Raw genomic sequence first — 25,037 nt, 5'->3', positions numbered from 1 at the left:
TTGGGTCTTTGTTGCTGCGGGTGGGCTTTTTCTAGTTGTGGCGAGTGGGGACTACTCTTCGTTGCAGTGCATGGGCTTCTCATTGCAGTGGCTTCTCTTTGTTGCAGAGCATGGGCTCTGTGCACGTGGGCTTCAGTAATAGTGACTCGCAGGCTTAGCTGCTCCGCGGCATGTGGGATCTTCCTGCACCAGGGTTCGAACCCGTATCCCCTGCATTGGTAGACGGGTTCTTAACCACTGAGCCACCGGGGAAGTCCCTTATTTATTTATTTATTTATTTTTAAACATCTTTATTGGAGTATAATTGCTTTACAATGGTGTGTTAGTTTCTGCTTTATAACAAAGTGAATCAGTTATACATATACATATGTTCCCATATCTCTTCCCTCTTGCGTCTCCCTCCCTCCCACCCTCCCTATCCCACCCCTCTAGGTGGTCACAAACCACTGAGCTGATCTCCCTGTGCTATGCGGCTGCTTCCCACTAGCTATCTATTTTACATTTGGTAGTGTATATATGTCCATGCCACTCTCTCACTTTGTCACAACTTACCCTTCCCCCTCCCCATATCCTCAAGTCCATTCTCTAGTAGGTCTGTGTCTTTATTCCCGTCTTACCCCTGGGTTCTTCATGACCCTTTTTTTCTTTTTTTTTTTTCTTAGATTCCACATATATGTGTTAACATACTGTATTTGTTTTTCTCTTTCTGACTTACTTCACTCTGTATGACAGACTCTAGGTCCATCCACCTCACTACAAATAACTCAATTTCATTTCCTTTTATGGCTGAGTAATATTCCATTGTATATATGTGCCACATCTTCTTTATCCATTCATCCGATGATGGACCCTTAGGTTGCTTCCTTGTCCTGGCTATTGTAAATAGAGCTGCAATGAACATTTTGGTACGTGACTCTTTTTGAATTATGGTTTTCTCAGGGTATATGCCCAGTAGTGGGATTGCTGGGTCGTATGGTAGTTCTATTTTTAGTTTTTTAAGGAACCTCCGTACTGTTCTCCATAGTGGCTGTATCAATTTACATTCCCACCAACAGTGCAAGAGTGTTCCCTTTTCTCCATACCCTCTCCAGCATTTATTGTTTCTAGATTTTTTGATAATGGCCATTCTGACCGGTGTGAGGTGATATCTCATTGTAGTTTTGATTTGCATTTCTCTAATGATTAATGATATTGAGCATTCTTTCATGTGTTTGTTGGCAATCTGTATATCTTCTTTGGAGAAATGTCTGTTTAGGTCTTCTGCCCATTTTTGGATTGGGTTGTTTGTTTTTTTGTTATTGATCTGCATGAGCTGCTTGTAAATTTTGGAGGTTAATCCTTTGTCAGTTGCTTCATTTGCAAATATTTTCTCCCATTCTGAGGGTTGTCTTTTGGTCTTGTTTATGGTTTCCTTTGCTGTGCAAAAGCTTTTAAGTTTCATTAGGTTCCGTTTGTTTATTTTTATTTCCATTTCTCTAGGAGGTGGGCCAAAAAGGATCATGCTGTGATTTATGTCATAGAGTGTTCTGCCTATGTTTTCCTCTAAGAGTTTTTATAGTGTCTGGCCTTACATTTAGGTCTTTTATCCATTTTGAGGTTATTTTTGTGTATGGTGTTAGGGAGTGTTCTAATTTCATACTTTTACATGTACCTGTCCAGTTTTCCCAGCACCACTTATTGAAGAGGCTGTCTTTTCCCCACTGTATATTCTTGCCTCCTTTATCAAAGATAAGGTGACCATATGTGCGTGGGTTTATCTCTGGGCTTTCTGTCCTGTTCCATTGATCTATATGTCTGTTTTTGTGCCAATACCATACTGTCTTGATTACTGTAGCTTTGTAGTGTAGTCTGAAGTCAGGGAGCCTGATTCCTCCAGCTCCATTTTTTGTTCTCAAGATTGCTTTGGCTATTTGGGGTCTTTTGTATTTCCATAGAAATTGTGAAATTTTTTGTTCTAGTTCTGTGAAAAATGCCAGTGGTAGTTTGATAGGGATTGCATTGAATCTGTAGATTGCTTTGGGTAGTAGAGTCATTTTCACAATGTTGATTCTTCCAATTGAAGAACATGGTATATCTCTCCATCTGTTTGTATCATCTTTAATTTCTTTCATCAGTGTCTTATAATTTTCTGCATACAGGTCTTTTGTCTCCTTAGGTAGGTTTATTCCTAGATATTTTATTCTTTTTGTTGCAATGGTAAATGGGAGTGTTTTCTTAATTTCACTTTCAGATTTTTCATCATTAGTGTATAGGAATGCAAGAGATTTCTGTGCATTAATTTTGTATCCTGCTACTTTACCAAATTCATTGATTAGCTCTAGTAGTTTTCTGGTATCATCTTTAGGATTCTCTATATATAGTATCATGTCATCTGCAAACAGTGACAGCTTTACTTCTTCTTTTCCGATTTGGATTCCTTTTATTTCTTTTTCTTCTCTGTTTGCTGTGGCTAAAACTTCCAAAACTATGTTGAATAATAGTGGTGAGAGTGGGCAACCTTGTCTTGTTCCTGATCTTAGTGGAAATGGTTTCAGTTTTTCACCATTGAGGACGATGTTGGCTGTGGTTTTGTCATATATGGCCTTTATTATGTTGAGGAAAGTTCCCTCTATGCCTCTTTCTGCAGGGTTTTTATCATAAATGGGTGTTGAATTTTGTCGAAAGCTTTCTCTGCATCTATTGAGATGATCATATGGTTTTTCTCCTTCAATTTGTTAATGTGGTGTATCACGTTGATTGATTTGCATATATTGAAGAATCCTTGCATTCCTGGAATAAACCCCACTTGATCATTGTGTATGATCGTTTTAATGTGCTGTTATATTCTGTTTGCTAGTATTTTGTTGAGGATTTTTTATCTATGTTCATCAGTGATATTGGCCTGTAGTTTTCATTCTTTGTGACATCTTTGTCTGGTTTTGGTATCAGGGTGATGGTGGCCTTGTAGAATGAGTTGGAGAGTGTTCCTCCCTCTGCTATATTTTGGAACAGTTTGAGAAGGATAGGCGTTAGCTCTTCTCTAAATGTCCCTATTTATTTTTTAATGAACACTTATTGCCTAGGTTTTACCTGTGGGATTCTTTGAGGCCCGGGTTGAATGTGGGTTTTTCCAGATATATTTTTTGTTTACTCTTGCCATGTGGCTGGAGGCATTATCTGCTAAAACCACCTTAGGCTAAAGATTTGAGGTTTTCTAGACTACACAGTTAGTGTGAATTCAGTCTGTAAAACTTAGTGGGTACCAGTTTGTGGTTATTAATTCTTAGGAGAGATTTTTTTTTTCTTCACTTTACTTGGCATTGAGATTTGAGGTATACAGTTTTCCTTACTCTATGCTAGGGGAGGTGTGTAGGGGTTATTTTTAATTCATCTTTACACAGGGGATATAATTCTTCCAGATCCCAACTTCATGGAGGGATCTTCTATCAGACTTCCCACTCTGGGTAGGTCCTGCCTTTGTCTCTTATTCCTGGTCTGCCAGGAGGAGGGGAAAACTGAAGCTCAAGGTCACCAGTTTTTTCAGTGGGAGGGCCATTCAGGATATCTGTTTAGCCATATTTCCAGATAACCTTTGTATCTTTTTATAAGTCCTAAATATTATGTAATAAATTGAAATAGATAAATGAATAAAGTGAAGGTCATAAGTATCCTCCCTTGGTCTTGGGGTGATGGGGAGACAGTGACCAAGTGCAACGAGCGTGGACTTTGGAGTCAGACAGACCTGGCCCTACCACCTACTAGATGGATGACCCTGGGCAAGTCAGTTTACCTCTCTGAACCACAGTATCTCCGTCTGAAGAGGGCACAGTAGTACCTAGTGCTTGGTATACAGTAGGGACTGCAAAAAAATAACCTTTTTTTTTTTTTTTTTTTAATGGTACGCGGGCCTCTCACTGTTGCGGCCTCTCCTGTGGCGGAGCACAGGCTCCAGACGCGCTGGCTCAGCGGCCATGGCTCACGGGCCCAGACGCTGCACGGCATGTGGGATCTTCCCGGACCGGGGCACAAACCCGTGTCCCCTGCATCAGCAGGCTGACTCTCAACCACTGCGCCGCCAGGGAAGCCCGATAACCATTATTTTTGTGACCCACCAAGAGAAAAAAAAACTTCATGAACTTAACACTATACCAGTGTGTGGGGTTAAGGACTCTTCTTTTGCTACATGGCTCCAGCCCCTTCCCAGTGAGCCACTGAACAGAGCATTAAGTTTAATTTGTACAAGGGAAAGACTGGTCCTTAGGATTCTGACACTTGCTTTTTGTACCATCTGTAGTAGTAGGAGGACTTCTGTCTGCTCACCTGCTATCAAAGAGGGCTGGGGTAGAAGTGGAGGCTGGATGGCCCTGCTCGGGACCTCTCCTGAGGATGGCTGAGGAGGCAGCCCGGAAACTCCTCCCAGGTAAGACCCACATGGAGATGGGGCAGAGATGAAGTCCGGTAGGTCCTGCTGCTCCTGCTGGAGAAGAGAGTGGCTGTGCAGAATTATTTGCTCGTGTTGCTCACCCAAACACTTGGTATTTCTACCTCTTGGCGCCCACCATGGAAAACAGGAGAGTCCTTGGCATTTTGACGGCTAGGCTAGGATGGATGAGCTGACCTCATTAATGTCTGCGAGGAGCGCTGAAGGCCAGCCTGGTGGCTGGAAGGCTCTTGCCCTTATTTGAGTGAGTGCTTTTGCCCCCTCCCAGGCCCACACGCCACTGGAATGAAAGGGTTCCAGAGAAGAGCCTTGGTCTGAGCGTTCGGAACCTCTGGTTCTAGACTCGGCTCTGACAACCAATAGCTTGACCAAGCCGCTCTTCCTCTCCTTGGTTCAATTTCCCCGTCTATCAAATGGGAGTCATAATTCCTGCCTCCCTCTGGGGAGACGTAAAATGAGGTCAGAGAGGAGAAAGTTCTTGGAGAACCTCAAACACCACTGAGACATGAGAGGGACTTGTTTTGTAGCTGAGCCATGTCCAGGGCTGCAGACCAAGCTGCAGTGTTTGTCCAGAGGGGCAGTAGCTGGGCTCGGCAGCATCAGCGGGACGCTGTGTTCTCTTCAGGGTGTGGTGGAGGCTCTGAGAGCTGTTCACACCCAAACACCTTACACTGTGCTTTCCACCAACCTCTTGGCCGTCTCACTTCTCCCCTTCACCCAGGACTTGCCTCTCATCCTTGGGGAAGAGCTGAGGAGAGTGAGCGAACTGGGTTCAGGTCTCACTCACGGCCTGAATGTCTCCTTACAAACGTCATGTCCTGTGTGACTCATCCCTGGAGGGAAACTGTCTGGTTGCTCCCTTCTTTTTTTTGTATTGAGAAATATACATATTGAAAAGTGCAGTCACGCTGAGAAACAGGATTTTGTCACCTCCCCACCCCCTTTTTAATACTGCCTGACTTCTCTGAACTATCCCTTTGGGCCCTTCTTGCTTGTGACTTGAATCCTCCTTGCTTACCACTCATGTCTGCCAGATAGCAAGTTTCTCTTCTTACAGTAAAGTTGCTGGACCTTGTGGTTCTTGGAAGTTTTGACAACTTTGTTCACAGTTTGGTGACGCACAGGCTGCTTTGGGGTTGTTTGACCTTTCAGCCTGGAGAGGAAATCTCTGCCTCTGACTTGCTGTCTTAGTTCCTTGCCTTGAATTGGAAGGCACTGGGGTGAGGTGGACAGGGCTCTGGGCCCATTGCGGGGGGAAGGGGAGTGGGCACGTGATAGTCATTCCCATCCCAGCTCCGTTTGGCTCTCTCTGTGATCTCTGAGTCACTTCTTCACAAGCCTGAGCTTTCCTACCTGTGAATTGAGGGTTGGACCACATTGGCAGTTTTGTGGTTTATATCCTTTTTAAAGAATATAACGTAGCCCCTGAAACTCTTTATTTAGAGCAGGAATCTTAAACTGGCTGCTCTGGGACCGTTTACAGTCTTCAGTTGTGTTTCATTTGGTCAGAATGGTGTTTTAAGAAGTAGATGAATGGCTTTTTCATTGTGCCACCAGCTCCCCCACTGCCTGTGGCTTAAGCCCTGCCTGCTTCACACTCAGTTACTTGCCTGGGCTCTGAGGCATAATATAAAATAAGTAAAAGTAGAGCTGCTCTAGCTAAAGTGAGCATGTGTGGAGTGTGATACCCCAGAGCACAGCCTGCTGCTTCCCTGCTCACCACAGGCAAGAGCCCAAGGCATGAGGAGCAGTGTTTGACAGCATCTGGGTTAGGTGGCCACTGAGGGCCCTCCAGTTGTGACATTTATCCTTCTCTGGCTCAGTCTCTAGCAGGTCACCCAGGAGGCAAAAGGGAAGTGCTGGCCAAGGCCTCAGGCTTTGGTCCTGTGTCCACCCATGCCCACCTCCCCGCTCCTATCTGAGTTCTTAATTTTGCGATTGTTCAGCCTTTCAGACCCCCACTGGCATGCCGTATGGAACGGTGAACCTGCTTCATGGCGTGAACCCAGGAGAGACTCCTGTCACCTGCACAGCAGGGATCGGGACCTTCATCGTGGAATTTGCCACCCTGAGCAGCCTCACCGGTGACCCTGTGTTCGAAGACGTGGCCAGAGTGGCCCTGATGCGCCTCTGGGAGAGCCGGTCAGATATTGGGCTGGTAGGTCCGCTGCCACTCTTCCTGTCTAGCTCAAGTTGGCCACCTTGGCCCCTGCTTACGAGGCTCAGGGCTCTGAGCAACAGGTTGCGGTCCAGCCGAAGGAAACTAAGGGTGACCTCAGGAGTGATCCAAGGCTTAGGCTCACGACACCAAAAGTAGACCAAGCCTCCAGTTCATGCTTTGGCACAGAGGGGAGGAGAGCATGAGAGCACATCCTCTGGCAGGAAAAGGGGCCATGATAAGCTCTGGCTCCTTGAGCTTCTCTGATCTAGGGAGCGGGTCATATGCTTCATGCCCCTGACTCACTCGGTGACCTTAGATCGTCAGCCTGTCTGGCCCTCATTTTTACATATTTTTGTTTGTAAAACTGTGTTTCTTAGAACCAAAAGATTTGAGAGATGTTGAATGGCTGTTCCATGAGGAAATGATTACTGGTCAATTAAACTTGGGCAACACTATAAATAGTATCCTTTTTTTGGAGAGTCATAATGAACACGAGCAGGTTAAAGGTTATCAAATCCTATGATAAATTCATCTATTTAACTTTGCTTAACTCAACGTTTCACAAACTTATTTGACCCCAGAGTTTTTCTTTCCCCTACAAACCTACTCACCTATGGAAATTTAAGGTCGGTTTCGGCTCCTAAACTAGATGATCCAGTGAAACTAACAGTAATTGAGCCAAAGCTGTCCAGGAAATAGCACTAGATTTAGTCAGAACTGAGACTGAGCCCCAGCCTTACTATGTTGAAACTGTGTGACCCTGGCCAAGTCACTCAACCTTTCTGATCCACAGTTACTTCAGCAATAATATGGATGGATTAATACCTCCTTGCTGAGTCATTATGACTTATAAAGACTGTGTTGTCCGAAAGTGATTCAGGTGGAGGCACGTTTTATGCAAAGTCTGGTTCTAAGTCAGCTTGAAAAGTGAAACTTGTGTGAGGACTCCTTGACAGTCCCTTAAGAAGGTGCCACTCTGGAGAACTAGAGTAACCCCCTTAGTGTCCAACACAGGCAGTTTTTTCTCCAGCTCGGGAGCCATAGTGACTCCGTGACCACCCTGCCCACATCCTCTCAGCCCTTTATCATTTCCGTGCACACTGGCCTGTCTTCCAGTTGCTGTCACCCATGTCTCTTTGGCTACGGGCCTTTTCTGGTGCCTGGATCCTGCTCTGCTTGCACTTGGCTGGAAACGCCAGGTCTTAAATGCTACCCCAGAGCAGTTCTCAACCAGTGGCTGATACTGATGGGAGTTTATGGACAATCACCCTTGTTCCCCGGCCCTCGGGTGGGACCATGCTGAGGCTCATGCTCTACACTGACTCCCAGAGCTGCCCGGTGGGATGGAGCTCCATTTCCCATGGTGGTAACTTGCCTGACAGCACACCCTTTAGGGCTGCCTCCCTGCCCTGCCTCACTTTTCCCCTCCTCTTCCAGAGTTTCCAGGGACTCACCGTCCAAATCAACTACTTCCTGGCTTCCTTGCTGGGGCTCTGCCCAAACTAACACAGGACAATTAGCTGTTTCTTTGAATGAGTACCAAGTGAAGTTATCAGCTTCCATCGGGGTCTAAGTTATATGGACAACATATCTCTTCATTTAAATCTTTAAAATTTATTTTTATGCTTTTTTTTTTTTTTTTTTTTTTTTTTTTGTGGTACGCGGGCCTCTCACTGTTGTGGCCTCTCCCGTTGCGGAGCACAGGCTCCGGACGCGCAGGCTCAGCGGCCATGGCTCACGGGCCCAGCTGCTCTGTGGCATGCGGGATCTTCCCGGACCGGGGCACGAACCCACGTCCCCTGCATCGGCAGGCGGACTCTCAACCACTGCACCACCAGGGAAGCCCTAAAATTTATTTTTAAATGGTTCACAAGTCAAAGGATACAAAAAAGTACGCAGTGACATCTGTGACCCGTCCTCCAGCTACCCAGTTCCTCTCCTTACAAGCAACTACTCTATCAGTTTCTTGGATGTCCTTCCCAAGTTGATTTATGGAAATACGGAAAGTATATCTTATGTCTTTAGACACTGGAATCGCATGCAGATTCTCAGGCTGAGAAGTCTGAGACAGATTGTGGGAACAGCACGTTCTCATCTCCCAGCTCACACTCACTCTAGACAGGGCATGAACACTCCAAGTCATTGTTCTTTTTTCAGTTTTTGACCAGTGTGTATAATTAAGTCCTCCTAAACGTGCATGAGATGTGTCTCCACTGTACATATATGCAAGAGAGCTGGCCATGATCCAGCCTTGCCCCCCAACCCTGTACCCCGATAGCCTGCATGTCTCCCAAGAAGCACTGGGGTGCCTGCCTTGTATCTCACGGGACAGTCAGGGGTGTGGGGACATCCTTGTTTGGTCTTGGGCCCTCCTTTGACACCAAATGTCTCTCTCCTAGGTCGGCAACCACATCGATGTGCTCACTGGCAAGTGGGTGGCCCAGGACGCGGGCATTGGGGCTGGCGTGGACTCCTACTTTGAGTACCTGGTAAAAGGAGCCATCCTGCTTCAGGATAAGAAGCTCATGGCCATGTTCCTAGGTAAAAAGGGCAGGGTAAGGGGGCTTTTCCCCATGGTTTTCCCTATTGACATGTAGTTTATTTATAAACTTTCAGTTGCTCCCAAGTGCCTACAGAATCAGCTCTGCATTCAAAAGCACCATGGACTTACACTGCCCACTTGAGGCCCGCTACACCTTTTCATGCCTTCCTGCAAGAGCCAACTGAACCATGCTGGCTTCTCTACATGCAGCCCTGGATTTTTATTTCCTGGCCATTGCACATGGTGTTTCCTTTGCCTAAAATACCTTTTTTCCTGCCTTTATGTGTCCAAATTCTGTCCACCCGTTAAGGCCCAGCTTAAATGTCACTTTGCCCAGAAAATAGCTTGATTCTTCCTCAGAATTTAGGGCCTTCAGAATCTTTTTTTTTTTTAATATATAAATTTATTCATTTATTTTGGCCACGTTGGGTTTTCGTTGCTTCGCGCAGGCTTTCTCTAGTTGTGACGAGCCGGGGCTACTATTCGTTGCGGTGCACGGGCTTCTCATTGCAGTGGCTTCTCTTGTGGCGGAGCACGGGCTCTAGGCATGCGTGCTTCAGTAGTTGTGGCACGTGGGCTCAGTAGTTGTGGCTCGCGGGCTCTAGAGCGCAGGCTCAGTAGTTGTGGTGCATGAGCTTAGTTGCTCCGCGGCATGTGGGATCTTCCCAGACCAGAGCTCGAACCCGTGTCCCCTGCATTGGCAGGCGGATTCTTAGCCACTGCGCCACCAGGGAAGCCCGGCATCATTTTTGCAGTCAGCTATCATCACAGTTATAGCTCTTCTAACTGAGTGCAGCATCCAGGCCTTATACTTCTGTACTCCCCACAGTGCTTTGCAGGAGGTAGCTGTAGATTAATGCCTGTTGAATAAAAGCAGTTTACCCTTCAGGCCCTTAGACACTAGTAGTAATGATACTGAGGAATTGTTGGGCACCTAATAATAATTATAGCTACCATTCATTTATTCAGCAAATATTTACTGAGTACCATTGATGTGTTAAGTTTTGTGCCAAGCACTGAACATGGACTATTTCATTTCATCCGTACAACACTGTTTGAGATTGTCTTATTTATTTGCATGTTTTTGGTACTTTGTTCATTCAGATAATGCTTATTGTGCATCTTTATTATGTACTATCTTCCTGTTGGGGATTCTGCAATCAACAAAACAAAGTCCTAGCTCTCATAGATTTACAGTCTAGGGGGAGTTATAAGTTCAAGTTCCCACTAGAACGCCAGCTCCCTGAGGGCTGGACTTTGTCTTATTTGCCACCCCCCAGGTGCCTGGCACCCGGTAGGCACTCAGTGAATATTGTTGAGTGAATAAATGACTGCACAGTCCCATGAGGTATATAACATTACTCTCCTCACTTTACAGATAATAAGACTGAGGCTTACGAGGAAAAAACTTGCCCGAGGTCACAGCTAACAAGTGGTAAAGCTGGAGCTGGAATTTGAGCCTGGAAGTTTGCCTCCAGAACCCATGCTCCTTCCTCTGTGCCTCCTTGCATCCTAGTCTGCTTTGAGGCTGGGCCACCCTAGCGTCTTGCAAATGTTTAAGTCCATCCTTCTGTTGCCAAAGCCTGCTTTTTGTGTCCCTCATCACTGATGTGTCCATCATCTTATCTCCTCTGCAGAATATAACAGAGCCATTCGGAATTACACCCGCTTCGATGACTGGTACCTGTGGGTGCAGATGTACAAGGGGACTGTGTCCATGCCAGTCTTCCAGTCTCTGGAGGCCTACTGGCCTGGTCTTCAGGTAGGAACGATCAGAGAGGGTGGTCCTTTTTCTATGGAACCGGCAAAGCAAGCTCATTCTAATGTATGAGTCAAAAAAGTGCTTGAGCACTTTTTTTTGGAGGGGTGGATTGGGGATGGGAGAGGGGCTTAGAGTGAGACAGATTTAAAGTTCTGCCAAACTGAATTTTCCAAGGGGACCTTTAAGGTGTCAGGAACTGAACTTCCAGCTTGCTGTGGAATGTTGTACCACTTAAAGTAGACAGAGCGGTAATAGCCATTGGCAATGACCATTTCTCCACTGGACATTTCTGTCACGTATCCTCATTCTTGACAGCGGGCCTAGGAAAGGGCGTGACAGCATCTGGGACTGCTCTGTCTGCCATCATTATGTGTGTCCATTACGTGGTCTGATAGAGTTGCAGCTGGAAGGGATCTTAGAGCCCATCTAATCCAGCCCCTATGTGTTCTAAAATATTTTTAATATTTTTATAAACAACTTCTTTTTAATCTTAAGAAATTAAGAAAAGGCAGTAACATGTAGATGGTGGTAAATTTTTCTTTTCTTTTTTTTTTTTTTTGCGGTATGCGGGCCTCTCCCTGTTGTGGCCTCCCCCGTTGCGGAGCACAGGCTCTGGACGCGCAGGCTCAGCAGCCATGGCTCACGGGCCCAGCCGCTCCGCGGCATGTGGGATCCTCCCGGACCGGGGCACGAACCCGTGTCCCCTGCATCGGCAGGCGGACTCTCAGCCACTGCGCCACCAGGGAAGCCTGGTGGTAAATTTTTAAAGCCCAACAAGGAATACAATGATAAGTCTCAAGCCCCCACCCTCAGATTCTCTCCCCAATCCAGCCCTTGTTGTCAGTTTTCTGTACCTCTTTCCAGAAATCCATGTACATAGGTATATGCGTATTTATAGCACCCTTTTTTCTTTACGTAAATAGGAACATTTTTATTCTTTTTCACTGAATGTATCTTGGAGATCATTCTTTATTGATGCATAAAGATCAATTTTACTTTTTTAAACAGTTGCATATATTCCATGGAATAGATATATTGTCATTCATTTAAGTTGTTCCCCATTATATACTTTTAGCCAACCCTCTCATTTTATAGATGGGGAAAGAAGCTCAGAGAGAACTTGTTGATAACATTACATATTGGTTCAACTCTTCTAAGTTCTTCAAATTTAGCTGAGTGTCCCCTAAAAGAATTTTGAAAAATTATAGAGCCCCATGCATGTTTTTAATCTTATGAGTTTAAATAGTTGCATACCATTCCTTTTTCTCCTCCAACTCATATTTCCATTCTACCACTCCAACAGGATTTTATCCTAGTTATTATATTTTATGCTGAAAGCATTTTATTGTTCACCGTATCATATTTCTCTGTGACAAAATTTGTTCATACATAGAAATTTAAAATGTTTTTAAATTTCCCGTGATCATAAGCTCTGAGTATTACATTTGTTTTCTTCTGGATTTAGTTATCATTAGTATGTAACTGATTAAAACAACATTTATAGCTTACAATTTTGGATGATTATAAACCTGGAAGTAATTTATTGGAAGTGCATTTCTTAATGAGATTTTTGGGGCTTTTTAAAGTTTTTAAGTAGTTCATGTATTTGTGCATGAATAATACATGTTGCTAAAACAGAACACTGTTAAGCATCAGTTTTATTCCTGCTTTTCATTTTTTTAGATGTAAGTGCCGCGGAGCCTATGCACATAAATAAGTAGATGGAGATGGAAGGAGTTTGATATTGTAATATCATTCAGTTCTTTGAAATCATTGAGTTAATAGATTGAACCATATAAAATTGCCAGCATCAACCATTTTTGACCTGCAAATGTGGCAGTATTTTATGGTTCACTCTTTATATGGTTAAAAAAAATCACAAATGATCTGTCATCAAAAATTATTTTTAATGATGTCTCTGCTGACAACTTGACCAGTTCCTCTTTCAATTTTTTGAAGGCAAAGAATTGAAAGCCGTCTGATTTGCAGAAGGATTTGTTACCCAGTGGTTAGAGCCATTCATTTTTCTCAACACCTACACTAATATTTTAAATTTAACCTAGTTCAGTGCTCAGGACATTTTTATATCCAAGGACAATGTTCCGCAGTAAGGCTGGAGATTGTTGGTGGGTACACCTTGCTTTTATAAGATGGTAGGACAGTTGTGGAAGAGATAGAATGGGTAGCCTGCCTTTGTGTTGTAAGCATCTTTTCAGGCAGATCCATTTTAGGAAAATTAAGGATCAGGAAAATTATTTCCTTACGACTATTTGTGACTACATTCCTCTTGGAAAACCTGCTTGTACCACCCAGCCATACAACTGATCACACCCTTTGACTTTGCATGATTCTATTTCTATGCATGTTCCTCAAGAAAATAATTGACCAGGGAAAGATGCAACCTGTACATGGATATTCCCAGCAGCAAAGTTCATGACAAAGAAAAACTAGAAATGGTCCAAATGCCCAGTAATGGAAGAAAAAATAAATGATTGTATTTTTTTCTTTTTTTAAATTGTGGTAAAATACACATAACATAAAATTTACCGTGGTAACCATTTTGAGTGTACAGTTCAGTGGTATTTATATTCATGTTGTGCAGCTATCACCACCATCCATCCCCATAACTCTCTTCACCTTGTAAGACTGAAATTCTATACCTTTGAAACAATAACTCCCCATTCTGTCCTCTCCTAGCCCCTGACAACCATCATTATTATTTTGTTTAACATCTTTATTGGAGTATAATTGCTTTACAATGGTGTGTTAGTTTCTGCTTTATAACAAAGTGAATCAGTTATATATATACATATATCCCCATATCCCCTCCCTCTTGCGTCTGCCTCCCACCCTCCCTATCCCACCCCTCTAGGTGGTCACAAAGCACCGAGCTGATCTCCCTGTGCTATGCAGCAGCTTCCCACTAGCTATCTGTTTTACGTTTGGTAGTGTACATATGTCCACGCCACTCTCTCACTTCGTCCCAGCTTACCCTTCCCCCTCCCCGTATCCTCAGGTCCATTCTCTACGTCTGCGTCTTTATTCCTGTCCTGCCCCTGGGTTCTTCAGAACCTTTTTTTTTTAGATTCCACATATATGTGTTAGCATATGGTATTTGTTTTTCTCTTTCTGACTTACTTCGCTCTGTATGACAGTCTCTAGGTCCATCCACCTCATTACACATAACTCAATTTCGTTTCTTTTTATGGCTGAGTAATATTCCATTGTATATATGTGCCACATCTTCTTTATCCATTCGTCTGTGGATGGACAGGTTGCTTCCATGTCCTGGCTATTGTAAATAGTGCTGCAGTGAACATTGTGGTACATGACTCATTTTGAATTATGGTTTTCTCAGGGTATGTGCCCAGCAGTGGGATTGCTGGGTCATACCACCATTATGTTTTGTGTCTTTATGATTTTGACTGCTCCAGGTATCTCATATCAGTGGAATCATACAGTATTTGTTTTCTTGTGGCTGGCTTATTTCATTTAGCATAATGTCCCTCAAGGTTCATGCTTGTAGCATGTGTCAGAATTTCCTTCTTTTTTAAGGCTGAATAATATTCCTTTGTATGTATATACCACACTTTGCCGTCTTTGTATAGGATTTGTGTGCTTTGTGTGTGGCACTTTTCCTGCTTTAAGAACGGGTCCTGGGGTTATTTCTCTATGAGGTTATAATAACACTAATAACTAACATTTAGCTGACAGTCTGTCTGGCACATAGAGGTGATAAATATTTATGAAAGAATGATTTATGTGCTGGGCATTTTACACAGAATCATCACAACACGCCGAGGTAAACGATGTTTCATAGATGAAGAAAGGAGGCTTATAGACATTAAATTTGTTCATTTACTCAACAAATATTTGAGTGCCTGCTGTATTCCAGGCCCTGTCCTCGTGAACTTTATAGAGGGTGAGACACAAAGAAAAACTTAGACATATTCATAAAATAATAAGTTGCAATGAAGGAAACAAATTAGAGGCTAAAAGAGAGACTATTGGATGGGGACTTACTTTAGATAAGAAGGCCTCTCAGAAGTGGTGATGCTCAAGCTGATATGTGAAGAACTGGGGTGGGGGACGATGTTCCAGGCAGAGGAAACATGATGTGTGAAGGTCCCGAGGCAGGAAAGAGTTGGGTGTTTATCAGAGACAAAAGCAGCATGGCCACAGTCCAGGGAAGGGAAAGATCAGTCAATGGAAAGTCAGCAGTGGCCAGATTGCTCAGGGCCTTGAGGGCCGTGGTGAGGTGTCTTGACCTTAAGCTGAGCCTGTGGAAAGCCACTGAGTAAGACAGTTACTCTGGCTGCCTTGGGAAGAGTGGACTGGAGAAGACAAGTGGTAGGACCAGTGAGGAGGCCTTTGAGGTCATCCCAGTGCAAGATGCAGGTGAACAGGTGGTGGCTCTGGAGATAAAGAGAAAACTCTTGATGTTTTAGAGAGAGAGAATTGATAGGAGTTGCTGATGGAATGGATGTGGGAGTGTGGGAAGAGGGAGGAGTCAAGGATGGCCAGCAGGTATCTGGCCAGAGTGGAATCAGTGGAAGGTGGTGCCGTTTACTGAAAAGGGAGAGAGGTGAGAGGAGGGAGGCAGCTTTGCGGGAGAGTGAAGGGACCGATAGTTTTGTTTGGAAACTGTCAAGTTTGTTCTATCCTTGAGACATCCAGTGGAGATGTCAGGAAGGTCAGCTGTTTCCCTGTGAGCTTACAGTAATACGAATAGCTACATAGAAGCACCTAGTAAAATTACAAGTGCATATAGTCTCAGATTCAGCAATCCCAACTCTGGAAATGTGTCTTACAGACACGCTTCACATATGTTTGAGGTGACATATGTATGGGGTTATTTATTGCAGCATTGATTATTGTAGCAAATAGCAAAAAATTGGAACCAAGCCAACTAGCTATCAATAGGGAACTAATTAAATTGTGGTCCAAGCAATGGAATACTATGCAACTGTATAAATAGGAGGAGGGAGTGCTTTATGTACTTACATGGAAAAATTGAGATGTATTGTTAAATGAACAAAGGAAGCTACAGAAAAGTATATTTAATAAGACGTATTTAATGTGGGGGAAGTAATACATACTCATGCATCTTTGCTTATGTTTACAAACTAATGCAAAATGGTTATTTGCTGGGGGGTAGGGTGTGAGTGAGATTAAGTACAATCAATCTTTTTCTTATTCTTAGAATTTTGAATCAGATGGCTGACTTACCTACTTAAAAGCAGTTAGTAGCCAGTATTGACTGAGCATGTACTGGTAGGCAGGGACATTGTATACAGCCTCTGTCCCTCACAACAATGTAAAATATACGTTGTATTTTGCATGTTAGAGACGAGGCTCAGAGAAGTTAAGTGTCTGGTTTGAGGCAGCACACTGAGTAAATGGCCGACTCTGGGTTTGATCACAGGTCTTTTTGGCTCCAAAGCCTTCGCTTCCTCTTTTCCCTGAGGTTGTGTGTGGGTTTTTTGTTTTTGTTTTGTTTTTTTATTTGCGGTACGCGGGCCTCTCACTGTTGTGGCCTCTCCCGTTGCGGAGCACAGGTTCCTGACGCGCAGGCTCAGCGGCCATGGCTCACGGGCCCAGCCGCTCCGTGGCATGTGGGATCTTCCCGGACTGGGGCACGAACCCGCGTCCCCTGCATCGGCAGGCGGACTCTCAACCACTGCGCCACCAGGGAAGCCCGTGTGTGGGGTTTTGTATGTGGGTTTCCTGCCTGGTGGCTGCTTGCCTGACAACCACTTCTCTCCTACAGACCCTCATTGGGGACATTGACAATGCCATGAGGACCTTCCTCAACTACTACACCGTCTGGAAGCAGTTTGGGGGGCTCCCGGAATTCTACAACATTCCTCAGGGATATACAGTGGAGAAGCGAGAGGGTTACCCGCTTCGACCGGGTAAGCAGCATCTCTGGCCTACTGCCAGCCCACAGGCTCTGATTCTCAGAATCCCAACCCCTCGCATATCTATGAGGCTCCATGCCTCACAAGTGCTCACAGCTCCATTTTTTTCCCATCTGCTTCTTCCAGTGGCTCTGGATGGTTTTCCTTCTAGGAATTATTTATCCCCCTTATTTTCAGAGAAGGAGACGGAAGCCTAGTGGGTTGAAATGGCTTGCCCAAGGCTGTTAAGTATAGGAGCTAGGACTGGAACCCAGGTCTCCTAATTACATCTTATGCTCTTTCAAACCCAGACAAGCAAGTGAGATGGAAAGAGCCAGGCTGACGCCTTTTGAGTTCTTGCCATTGGGATTTCAGATGTGGAGGCACACTTTGTTAAGTCAGTGGGTCAGGTCAGATAAGTTGTGCATCTATGGAACGTTAGAACTTTGGAATGGACTTTAGGAGTGAATCATCTCTTCTCGTCCACCTCCCCACTTGCAGGTCAGCAGTCAAGATGTAGAGAAGAAAGGGACAACACACTTGAGAACTCTTCTAAGTTCCTTTCCAGCTCCGATCTTATGACTCACTGAAGGAAAGTTAAACATTGTGAGGAGAGGAAGGGAAAGGGGGACAGAGGAAGGAAGCTGAGTCAGCACACAGTCATCTCCCCTCCCCCCTAAAATAGGTTACATTCCCATTGTTTTAGACTCTTCCTACCTGAATGCCTTTTAGCTGTGGGATGGGCCTTCTAATGGGTTCTGCCCATCCTGCCATCCTCGGCTCCACTTCCTTCCTCCTCTAACCCTGTAGTCCTCTAAGTGATTGCTGTAGGAGTCTTGGAGGGGGACCAGAAGCGGGAGTAAAGCAGCAACTGGAAGCAGCAAATTAGTCACTTTTGACTCCTTAGAGGCTGCTGTTTTTAGTATTTCTCATGCATTTATTCTCATGGCATTTTTTTTTTTTTTAAAGAGAAAATACTCAGATGGTATTGGATCCCATGTTACCAATAGATAAAATGAAGACAGAGATTGGGACTAAATGTAAGACTTAGACATGTGCATTCTCAAGGTTAGAGGGAACCTGAGAGGTCTTCTAATCGAAATCCCCCTGCAATAGCCCTGTCAAGTGGTTATCTCATCTTTGTTTGATTACCACCAGTGACAGGGGGCTCACTACTTAAGGAGGCAACATGTTTTGTTTGCAGGAATGCTCAGTGGAAAGCAAGGTACCACAGCCAGGAATCCAGAAATGTCTTAGACCAGTCACCCTTCCTATCCCAAAACAATAGCAAATGGGAGATAAGGTACTATTCTATGATTAGATTGGCCAGTCCCTGACGCTCTGGTGCATGTATCCGATCAGCAGTGCTGGAGCACAGAACCTAGCCTAAAAGCCTCTGAAGGGCTTAACCTCCACCTAAGTCCAAATCTAAACCTTGGGCTGTCACCCTCTTCTAGAGAGTTGGCTAGATATACAGGAAATTAAAGCATTTACTAGCATACACAGGCCCATGTGTAAGGAAGAGAAAACAAGAAACAAGATACTTGAGTATCTTGTTTACTGAGTATACTGAGTCAGCCAGCTGTGAGAAGCATAAGGAGAGGCTTCCCATGAGGACACCATCTTTTCTGTCTTTGAACACACACAGTGTGTTCATCTACCAGTAAATGTGCCCCAATCTTTGCTTAGAATACGAGTGATTAGATTAGCCAGTGTCTAGAGGCCTGTGGGGTAAACAGAGAGAGAAGTAGGAGAAAACTGGAGAGATAGGCAGCGATCTTTTCTCCAAAAATAAGTAATGGAGTTTGCAGTAAAAAATCAAAAGGGGGAAAAGTACTGATCAAGGGCTAGGAGGAAACGGGATGTAGAACATCAGGAGGAGACGTTGGTATAGGGAGGGGAGAGGTGTTCTTTCCTCTCTGAGAAAAAAGAGGTGAAGAAGTAGGAAAGTCTGTTGAGCTGTAGCTTTTGCCTACTGGGCCCACCCTAGAAATCAAATCTTTTCCATAACAGCTCTCTAGATATCTGAAAGCAACAAACACATTTTGCTAAGTTTTCTTTTCTCTGGAATAAATATTCCCATCTGGTCCAATTCCTGTTGACTAGTTGGCGAATATTCATCTTATAATGGGGCCCATGTGTGAACGTCAAATTCCAGTTGTGGTGTAGAACAGGGCAAGACTGTTGCCTTGTTCTGGGCACAGAGAACTGATGGCTGCATCTTTGTTAGATTGAAAGTTGATTCTTGAGTATCTTAACCTTTATCTTTTGGCCTATCCCATCTTGGAAAGGGCCTTGTAATGACAGGCTCATACTCTTTTAAGTTTTAGGATTAGGTTAGGCTGTAAGTGACAGATAAAAAGTAGTAGCTTAGATAAAATAGAAATTTATTTCTCTGGTCTTACATGACTGTCTTTGGTGGCAGGGACCTTAATCCCACACCTGCCTGCTGGGAATAGTTGTTAGTCTAGGCGTCCATGTGCTTGGATAAAGTTAGCTCTTCTGTTACTAAGGAAGAAGGAGGGAACAGATATTGGGAGATAGGCAGCCGCCTCTGCCACCTTCCCTATCCCAGAACCTGGCTGCCTGTCTCTCCCTTGGGATGGGATTCCATGGTCCACTAAGTCCACTAAGCTTCAGACTGGGTATATTGGCTCTGAAGATTCAGTATTGAGTGAGTTGTCCCATGTTCCCCCTAGTTGGACCCTGTGGACATGGTGTGGAGAGAAGGAATCTCTCACTGGCCCAGGCAGTCCCCAAGCCTTCTCTGCCCAGCCACTGGGTGAAGGAAGGTCTACTTTGAACTTTGCAGAACTCATTGAGAGCGCCATGTACCTCTACCGTGCCACGGGGGACCCCACCCTCTTAGAACTCGGAAGAGATGCTGTGGAATCCATCGAAAAAATCAGCAAGGTGGAATGTGGATTTGCCACAGTAAGTGTTTCCACGGGCCCAAGAATTGGGAAATGTCTCCCCCTGCTGCTAAAGAGCCTCTGGAATATTAGCACTGGAAGGAACCTTAGAGATATAAGCAATGCCTTTATTTTATAGATGGGGAGACTGAGGAGCAGAAGCTGAGAGCCTTGCTAAAGGTCACAGAGCTAGTAGAGGTGGAGCTAGGATTAGTTCCCAGGGGTCTTGACTCCATGCCCTTGGCGTTCTCCCTGCTTCATAGATCCTTTAGCTGTCAGAATAGGCTACTTGGCAAGGGTGAGTATTGTGAAACATTTTGCGAAAAGGCTTGTAAAATGGATTCTAGAAGGGAATTACGGAGTCCCATAGCCTTATTTGCAAACCCAGGGATCCTTAATGGAACAGCTGTACTGGTCTCACAGATATTTACTGAGCGTCTTTCACGGGCCAGGCGCTGTGCTAGGCTGAGGGTTATAGCAATGAAGAAAGACCAAGCCCCTGAGCTGACATTTTAGTAGAAAAAACAAAGAATGTGTATCTGGAAGACAGAAAGAAGGCCAGTGTGGCTGGAGGGCGTGAGCAGGGAGGAAAGTGGGAGGAGATACAGCCCCAGAAGTAGGCAGCGGCTAGATTGTGCAGGGCTTTGTATAAGTCGTGGGGAAGAGTTTGGCTTTTGTTCTGCTTGGAATGATAAGCCTTGGGAGCATTTACAGCAGAGCAGTGACGTGCTCTGATTTGTATTTTAGAAAGAGCACTCTGGCTGCTCTGTGGGGAATGGACTGAAAGGGTTAAGGATGAGAGCCATGTCACATCCTGAGAGGACCCAGGCAGGCAAGACAGAAATAAACAGTGGTTACAGACATGTAAAAACCAAATGTGTAAGCAAATAGCCTGGAAGCCTATTTGCCAAAAAGCCTGCAGAGGTTTTTTTTAGGGTAAGGAATTAAAAACAAACAAAAACCTTCTTTTTCAAAAAGTTGTAATGTGATTATATTCTATAAGTAAAACATAGATACATGTTTTTAAAGAAAAGACCTATATGTGTAGGAGAAATATACAGCAATGATATGTTTTAGTTTCTAATATGTTGTATTTTATGAAAAGCCAAAGTGGATGAGCCCGTTGGGCCCTTAGGAACTCTTGACTTATTTCCATGAAAATGAAGTCTTTTGGAGCCCTTCCAAGGCGAATGATGGGAACAGGCAACTGACTCCTTGGCCTTTGGCAAACAGGGCAAGAGAATAATAATTCTTGGTACATCAAGTCCATGTTTTAGTCACATTTTTTTGGTGTAAAATAGATGTCTACTGAGAATTAGTTTCGTTTAAGAAAATGTATTGCTAATTCTGAGAAGCTAAAATAAATATCTGTAGCAAGTAAACTTACTCATCCCTGACTGTAAACTCAGTATGAATTTCTCTTCATAAAGACTCCTAATTAGTTGTTTATAAGAGCAAAAAACTTGGTAACCTCCTTAATGTCTGTCAAGGGAGGATTAGCTAAGTAAATGATGCTACATTTTTGCATCATTAAGAAGGGAATGATTAGATCAATGTTTAGAGTCACAAAAGGGTAAGGTAAAGGGGTTAGGAGATTGTTGTATCATGTAGGGGGGCCAGGGAAGACCATTCTGATGAGGTAGCATTTGAGCAGAGACCTGAAGGAAGTGAAAGAGTGGGAGGGCATCTGAAGGAGGAGTGTTCCAGGTTGCGAGGACACCAATGAAAAGAACCGGGCTGGGCATGTGCTTGTTCACAGAACAGAAAGGCCATGTGGCTGGACCTGCGAGAACCAGGGAGAGAGCAGGAAGAGATGAGGTCAGGGAGGGAGCAGAAGCCAGATCACCAAGGACCTGTTAGGCCACGATAAGGACTTTGATTTTAGTCTGTGGGCAATGGGATGTCAACAGAGGGTTTTCCGTGAAGGAGTGACAGGTAAGATTTATGATATAAATATACTTTAGGGACAAAGTTCTGGAAAGTTAAGTGATTTGCCCAAAGGCCTGCAGTCACCTAGTGGCAGAGCAGGAATGCCTGACAGGGTCCCCTGACCCTTTCTGCTGTACTGTGATGCTGGTCTGACTTGCTTCCCTCCCCCACGTGGCAGATCAAAGATCTGCGAGACCACAAGCTTGACAACCGCATGGAGTCTTTCTTCCTGGCCGAGACCGTGAAATACCTCTACCTGCTGTTTGACCCGACCAACTTCATCCACAACAATGGCTCCACCTTCGATGCGGTGATAACCCCCTACGGGGAGTGCATCCTGGGGGCCGGGGGTTACATCTTCAACACTGAAGCACACCCCATTGACCCCGCCGCCCTGCACTGTTGCCGGAGGCTGAAGGAAGAGCAGTGGGAAGTAGAAGATCTGATGAGGGAATTCTACTCTCTCAAACGGAATAGGTCGAGATTTCAGAAAAAAACTATGAGCTCAGGGCCATGGGAACCCCCAACAGGGCCAGGGACATTGTCCTCCCCTGAAAACTATGACCGGGCAAGGGAGAAGAAGCCCACCAAGCAGAAAATCCCACTTCTCAGCTGCCCTAGTCAGCCCTTTACCTCAAAGTTGGCATTACTGGGACAGGTTTTCCTAGATTCCTCATAACCACTGGATGATACTTTGTTTGTTTTTGAAACTAAACTATAACAATAAATCTGCTTTTGATGATCATGGTTTTCTATTTTACATATTGGATCATTTCATGAGATTTCATTCAAAGAAAGGGTTCATGGCTAAAAACAATTGCGAATCTAGTTTGTTTTTCTCATACAGTTGGAGAAACAGCTAAACATAAAAGACTCCAGGGGTTGATAATTGAATCTCCCTTCCTTTCAAAGTTCCCATTTTCTGGAGGGTGTTATAAATGTATTTGTTAGTTCTTTCTGGGGGGGAGGGATTTTCATTTTTTACTTTTTATTTGAAGTATAGTTGACTTACAAAATTACATAAGTTCCAGGTGTACAACATAGTGATTAGATATTTTTATACATTACAAAATGATCACCACGATAAGCCTAGCTACCATCTGTCACCATACAAAGTTATTACAGTATTACTGACTATATTCCCTGTGCTGTACATTACATCCCTGTGACTTATTTATTTTATAACTGGAATTTTGTACCTCTTAATCTCCCTCACGTATTTCATTCTTCCCCCCACCCCACCCCCCCTCTGGCAACCACCAGTTTGAGTTTGTTTCTGTTTTGTTATGTTTGTTCATTTGTTTTGTTTTTTTATGTTTCACATAAGTGAAATCATATGGTATTTGTCTTTCTCTGACTTTCTTCCCTTAACATAATATCATCTAGGTCCATCCATATTTTTACAGAGGGCAAGATTTCATTCTTTTTTGTGGCTGAGTAAATATTCCACTGCGTGTGCACACGTGTGTGTGTGTGTGTGTGTGTACACAAACCACATCTTTTTTATTTTCAACATCTTTATTGGAGTATAATTGCTCTACAGTGGTGCGTTAGCTTCTGCTGTACAACAAAGTGAATCAGCCATACGTATACACATATTCCCATATCCCCTCCCTCTTGGGTCTCCCTCCCACCCTCCCTATCCCTCCCCTCTAGGTGGTCACAAAGCACCAAGCTGATCTCCCTGTGCTATGCAGCTGCTTCCCACCAGCCATCCATTCTACATTTGGTAGTGTATATATGTCCATGCCACTCTCTCACTTCGTCCAAACCACATCTTTATCCATTCATCTATTGGTGGACATTTAGGTTGCTTTCATATCTTGACTATTGTAAGTAATGCTGCAATGAACATAGGCATGCATAATCTTTTCAAATTAGTGTTTTTGTTTATTTCAAATAAATGCCAGAAATGGAATCGCTGGATCTTATGGTAGTTCTATCTTTATTTTTTTGAGGAATCTCCCTACTGTTTTCCACAGTGGCTGCATCAATTTACATTCCCACCAACAGTGCACAGGGGATCCCTTTTCTCCACATCCTCGCCCACACTTGTTATTTGTTGTCTTTTTGATGATAGCCATTCTGACAGGTGTGAGGTAATATCTCATTGTGTTTTGATTTGCATTTCCTGATGATCAGTGATGGTGAGCATCTTTTCATGTGTTTGTTGGTTATCTGTCTGTCTTCTTTAGAAAAATGTCTATTCAGGTTCTCTTTCCATTATTTAATTGGGTTGTTTGTTTGTTTTGGCATTATATTCATTTAATGTTCATGTATTATTGAATACATACAAAAGATTATATATTCTTTTTTTGAATTTTATTTTATTTTTTTATGTAGCAGGTTCTTATTAGTTATCTATTTTATACATATTAGTGTATACATGTCAATCCCAATCTCCCAATTCATCCCACCACCACCGCACCCCACCCCCACTTTCCCCCCTTGGTGTCCATACGTTTGTTCTCTACATCTGTGTCTCTATTTCTGCCTTGCAATGCAGTTCATCTATACCATTTTTCTAGATTCCACATATATGTGTTAGTATACAATATTTGTTTTTCTCTTTCTGACTTACTTCACTCTGTATGACAGTCTCTAGGTCCATCCACGTCTCTACAAATGACCCAATTTCATTCCTTTTTATGGCTGAGTAATAGTCCATTGTATATATGTACCACATATTCTTTATCCATTTTTCTGTCGATGGACATTTAGGTTGCTTCCATGACCTGGCTATTGTAAATAGTGCTGCAATGAACATTGGGGTACATGTGTCTTTTTGAATTATGTTTTTCTCTGGGTATATGCCCAGTAGTGGGATTGCTGGGTCATATGGTAATTCTATTTTTAGTTTTTTAAGGAACCTCCATACTGTTCTCCATAGTGGCTGTATCAATTTACATTCCCACCAACAGTGCAAGAGGGTTCCCTTTTCTCCACACCCTCTCCAGCATTTGTTGTTTGTAGATTTTCTGATGATAGCCATTCTAACCGGTGTGAGGTGATACCTCATTGTAGTTTTGATTTGCATTTCTCTAATAATTAGTGATGTTGAGTAGCTTTTCATGTGCCTCTTGGCCATCTGTATGTCTTCTTTGGAGAAATGGCTATTTAGGTCTTCTGCCTGTTTTTTGATTATGTTGTTTGTTTTCTTAATATTGAGCTGCATGAGCTGTTTATATATTTTGGAGATTAATCCTTTGTCCATTGATTCATTTGCAAATATTTTCTCCCATTCTGAGGGTTGTCTTTTCATCTTGTTTATAGTGTCCTTTGCTGTGCACATGCTTTTAAGTTTCATTAGGTCCCATTTCTTTATTTTTATTTCCATTACTCAAGGAGGTGGGTCAAAAAAGATTTATGTCATACAGTGTTCTGCCTATGTTTTCCTCTAAGAGTTTTTAT

General features: G+C 43.7%; 1 protein-coding gene across 3 annotated transcripts in view; it reads left to right on the top strand.

Annotated features, from left to right (window-relative positions):
* EDEM2 (ER degradation enhancing alpha-mannosidase like protein 2) overlaps positions 1 to 22,386 on the top strand; it is a 49,295-nt gene extending 26,909 nt beyond the window's left edge. For all 3 annotated transcript variants that reach the window (XM_060284514.1, XM_030830784.3, XM_030830786.3), the window contains 7 exons: positions 4,274 to 4,399; positions 6,367 to 6,578; positions 8,981 to 9,122; positions 10,761 to 10,885; positions 16,656 to 16,800; positions 19,598 to 19,719; positions 21,805 to 22,386. In XM_060284514.1, the coding sequence (XP_060140497.1) occupies positions 4,274 to 4,399; positions 6,367 to 6,578; positions 8,981 to 9,122; positions 10,761 to 10,885; positions 16,656 to 16,800; positions 19,598 to 19,719; positions 21,805 to 22,305 (1,373 nt within the window). In that variant the 3' untranslated portion in view covers positions 22,306 to 22,386. The remainder of the gene's footprint in view (positions 1 to 4,273; positions 4,400 to 6,366; positions 6,579 to 8,980; positions 9,123 to 10,760; positions 10,886 to 16,655; positions 16,801 to 19,597; positions 19,720 to 21,804) is intronic.
* Positions 22,387 to 25,037: the final 2,651 nt, after the last annotated feature.

This window comes from Globicephala melas, chromosome 15 (assembly GCF_963455315.2).
Source record: "Globicephala melas chromosome 15, mGloMel1.2, whole genome shotgun sequence".
In the NCBI taxonomy this organism is placed as follows: Eukaryota; Metazoa; Chordata; class Mammalia; order Artiodactyla; family Delphinidae; genus Globicephala; species Globicephala melas.
The sequence above is the reverse complement of the archived record's forward strand: the minus strand, read 5'-3'. Positions and strand labels throughout refer to the sequence as shown.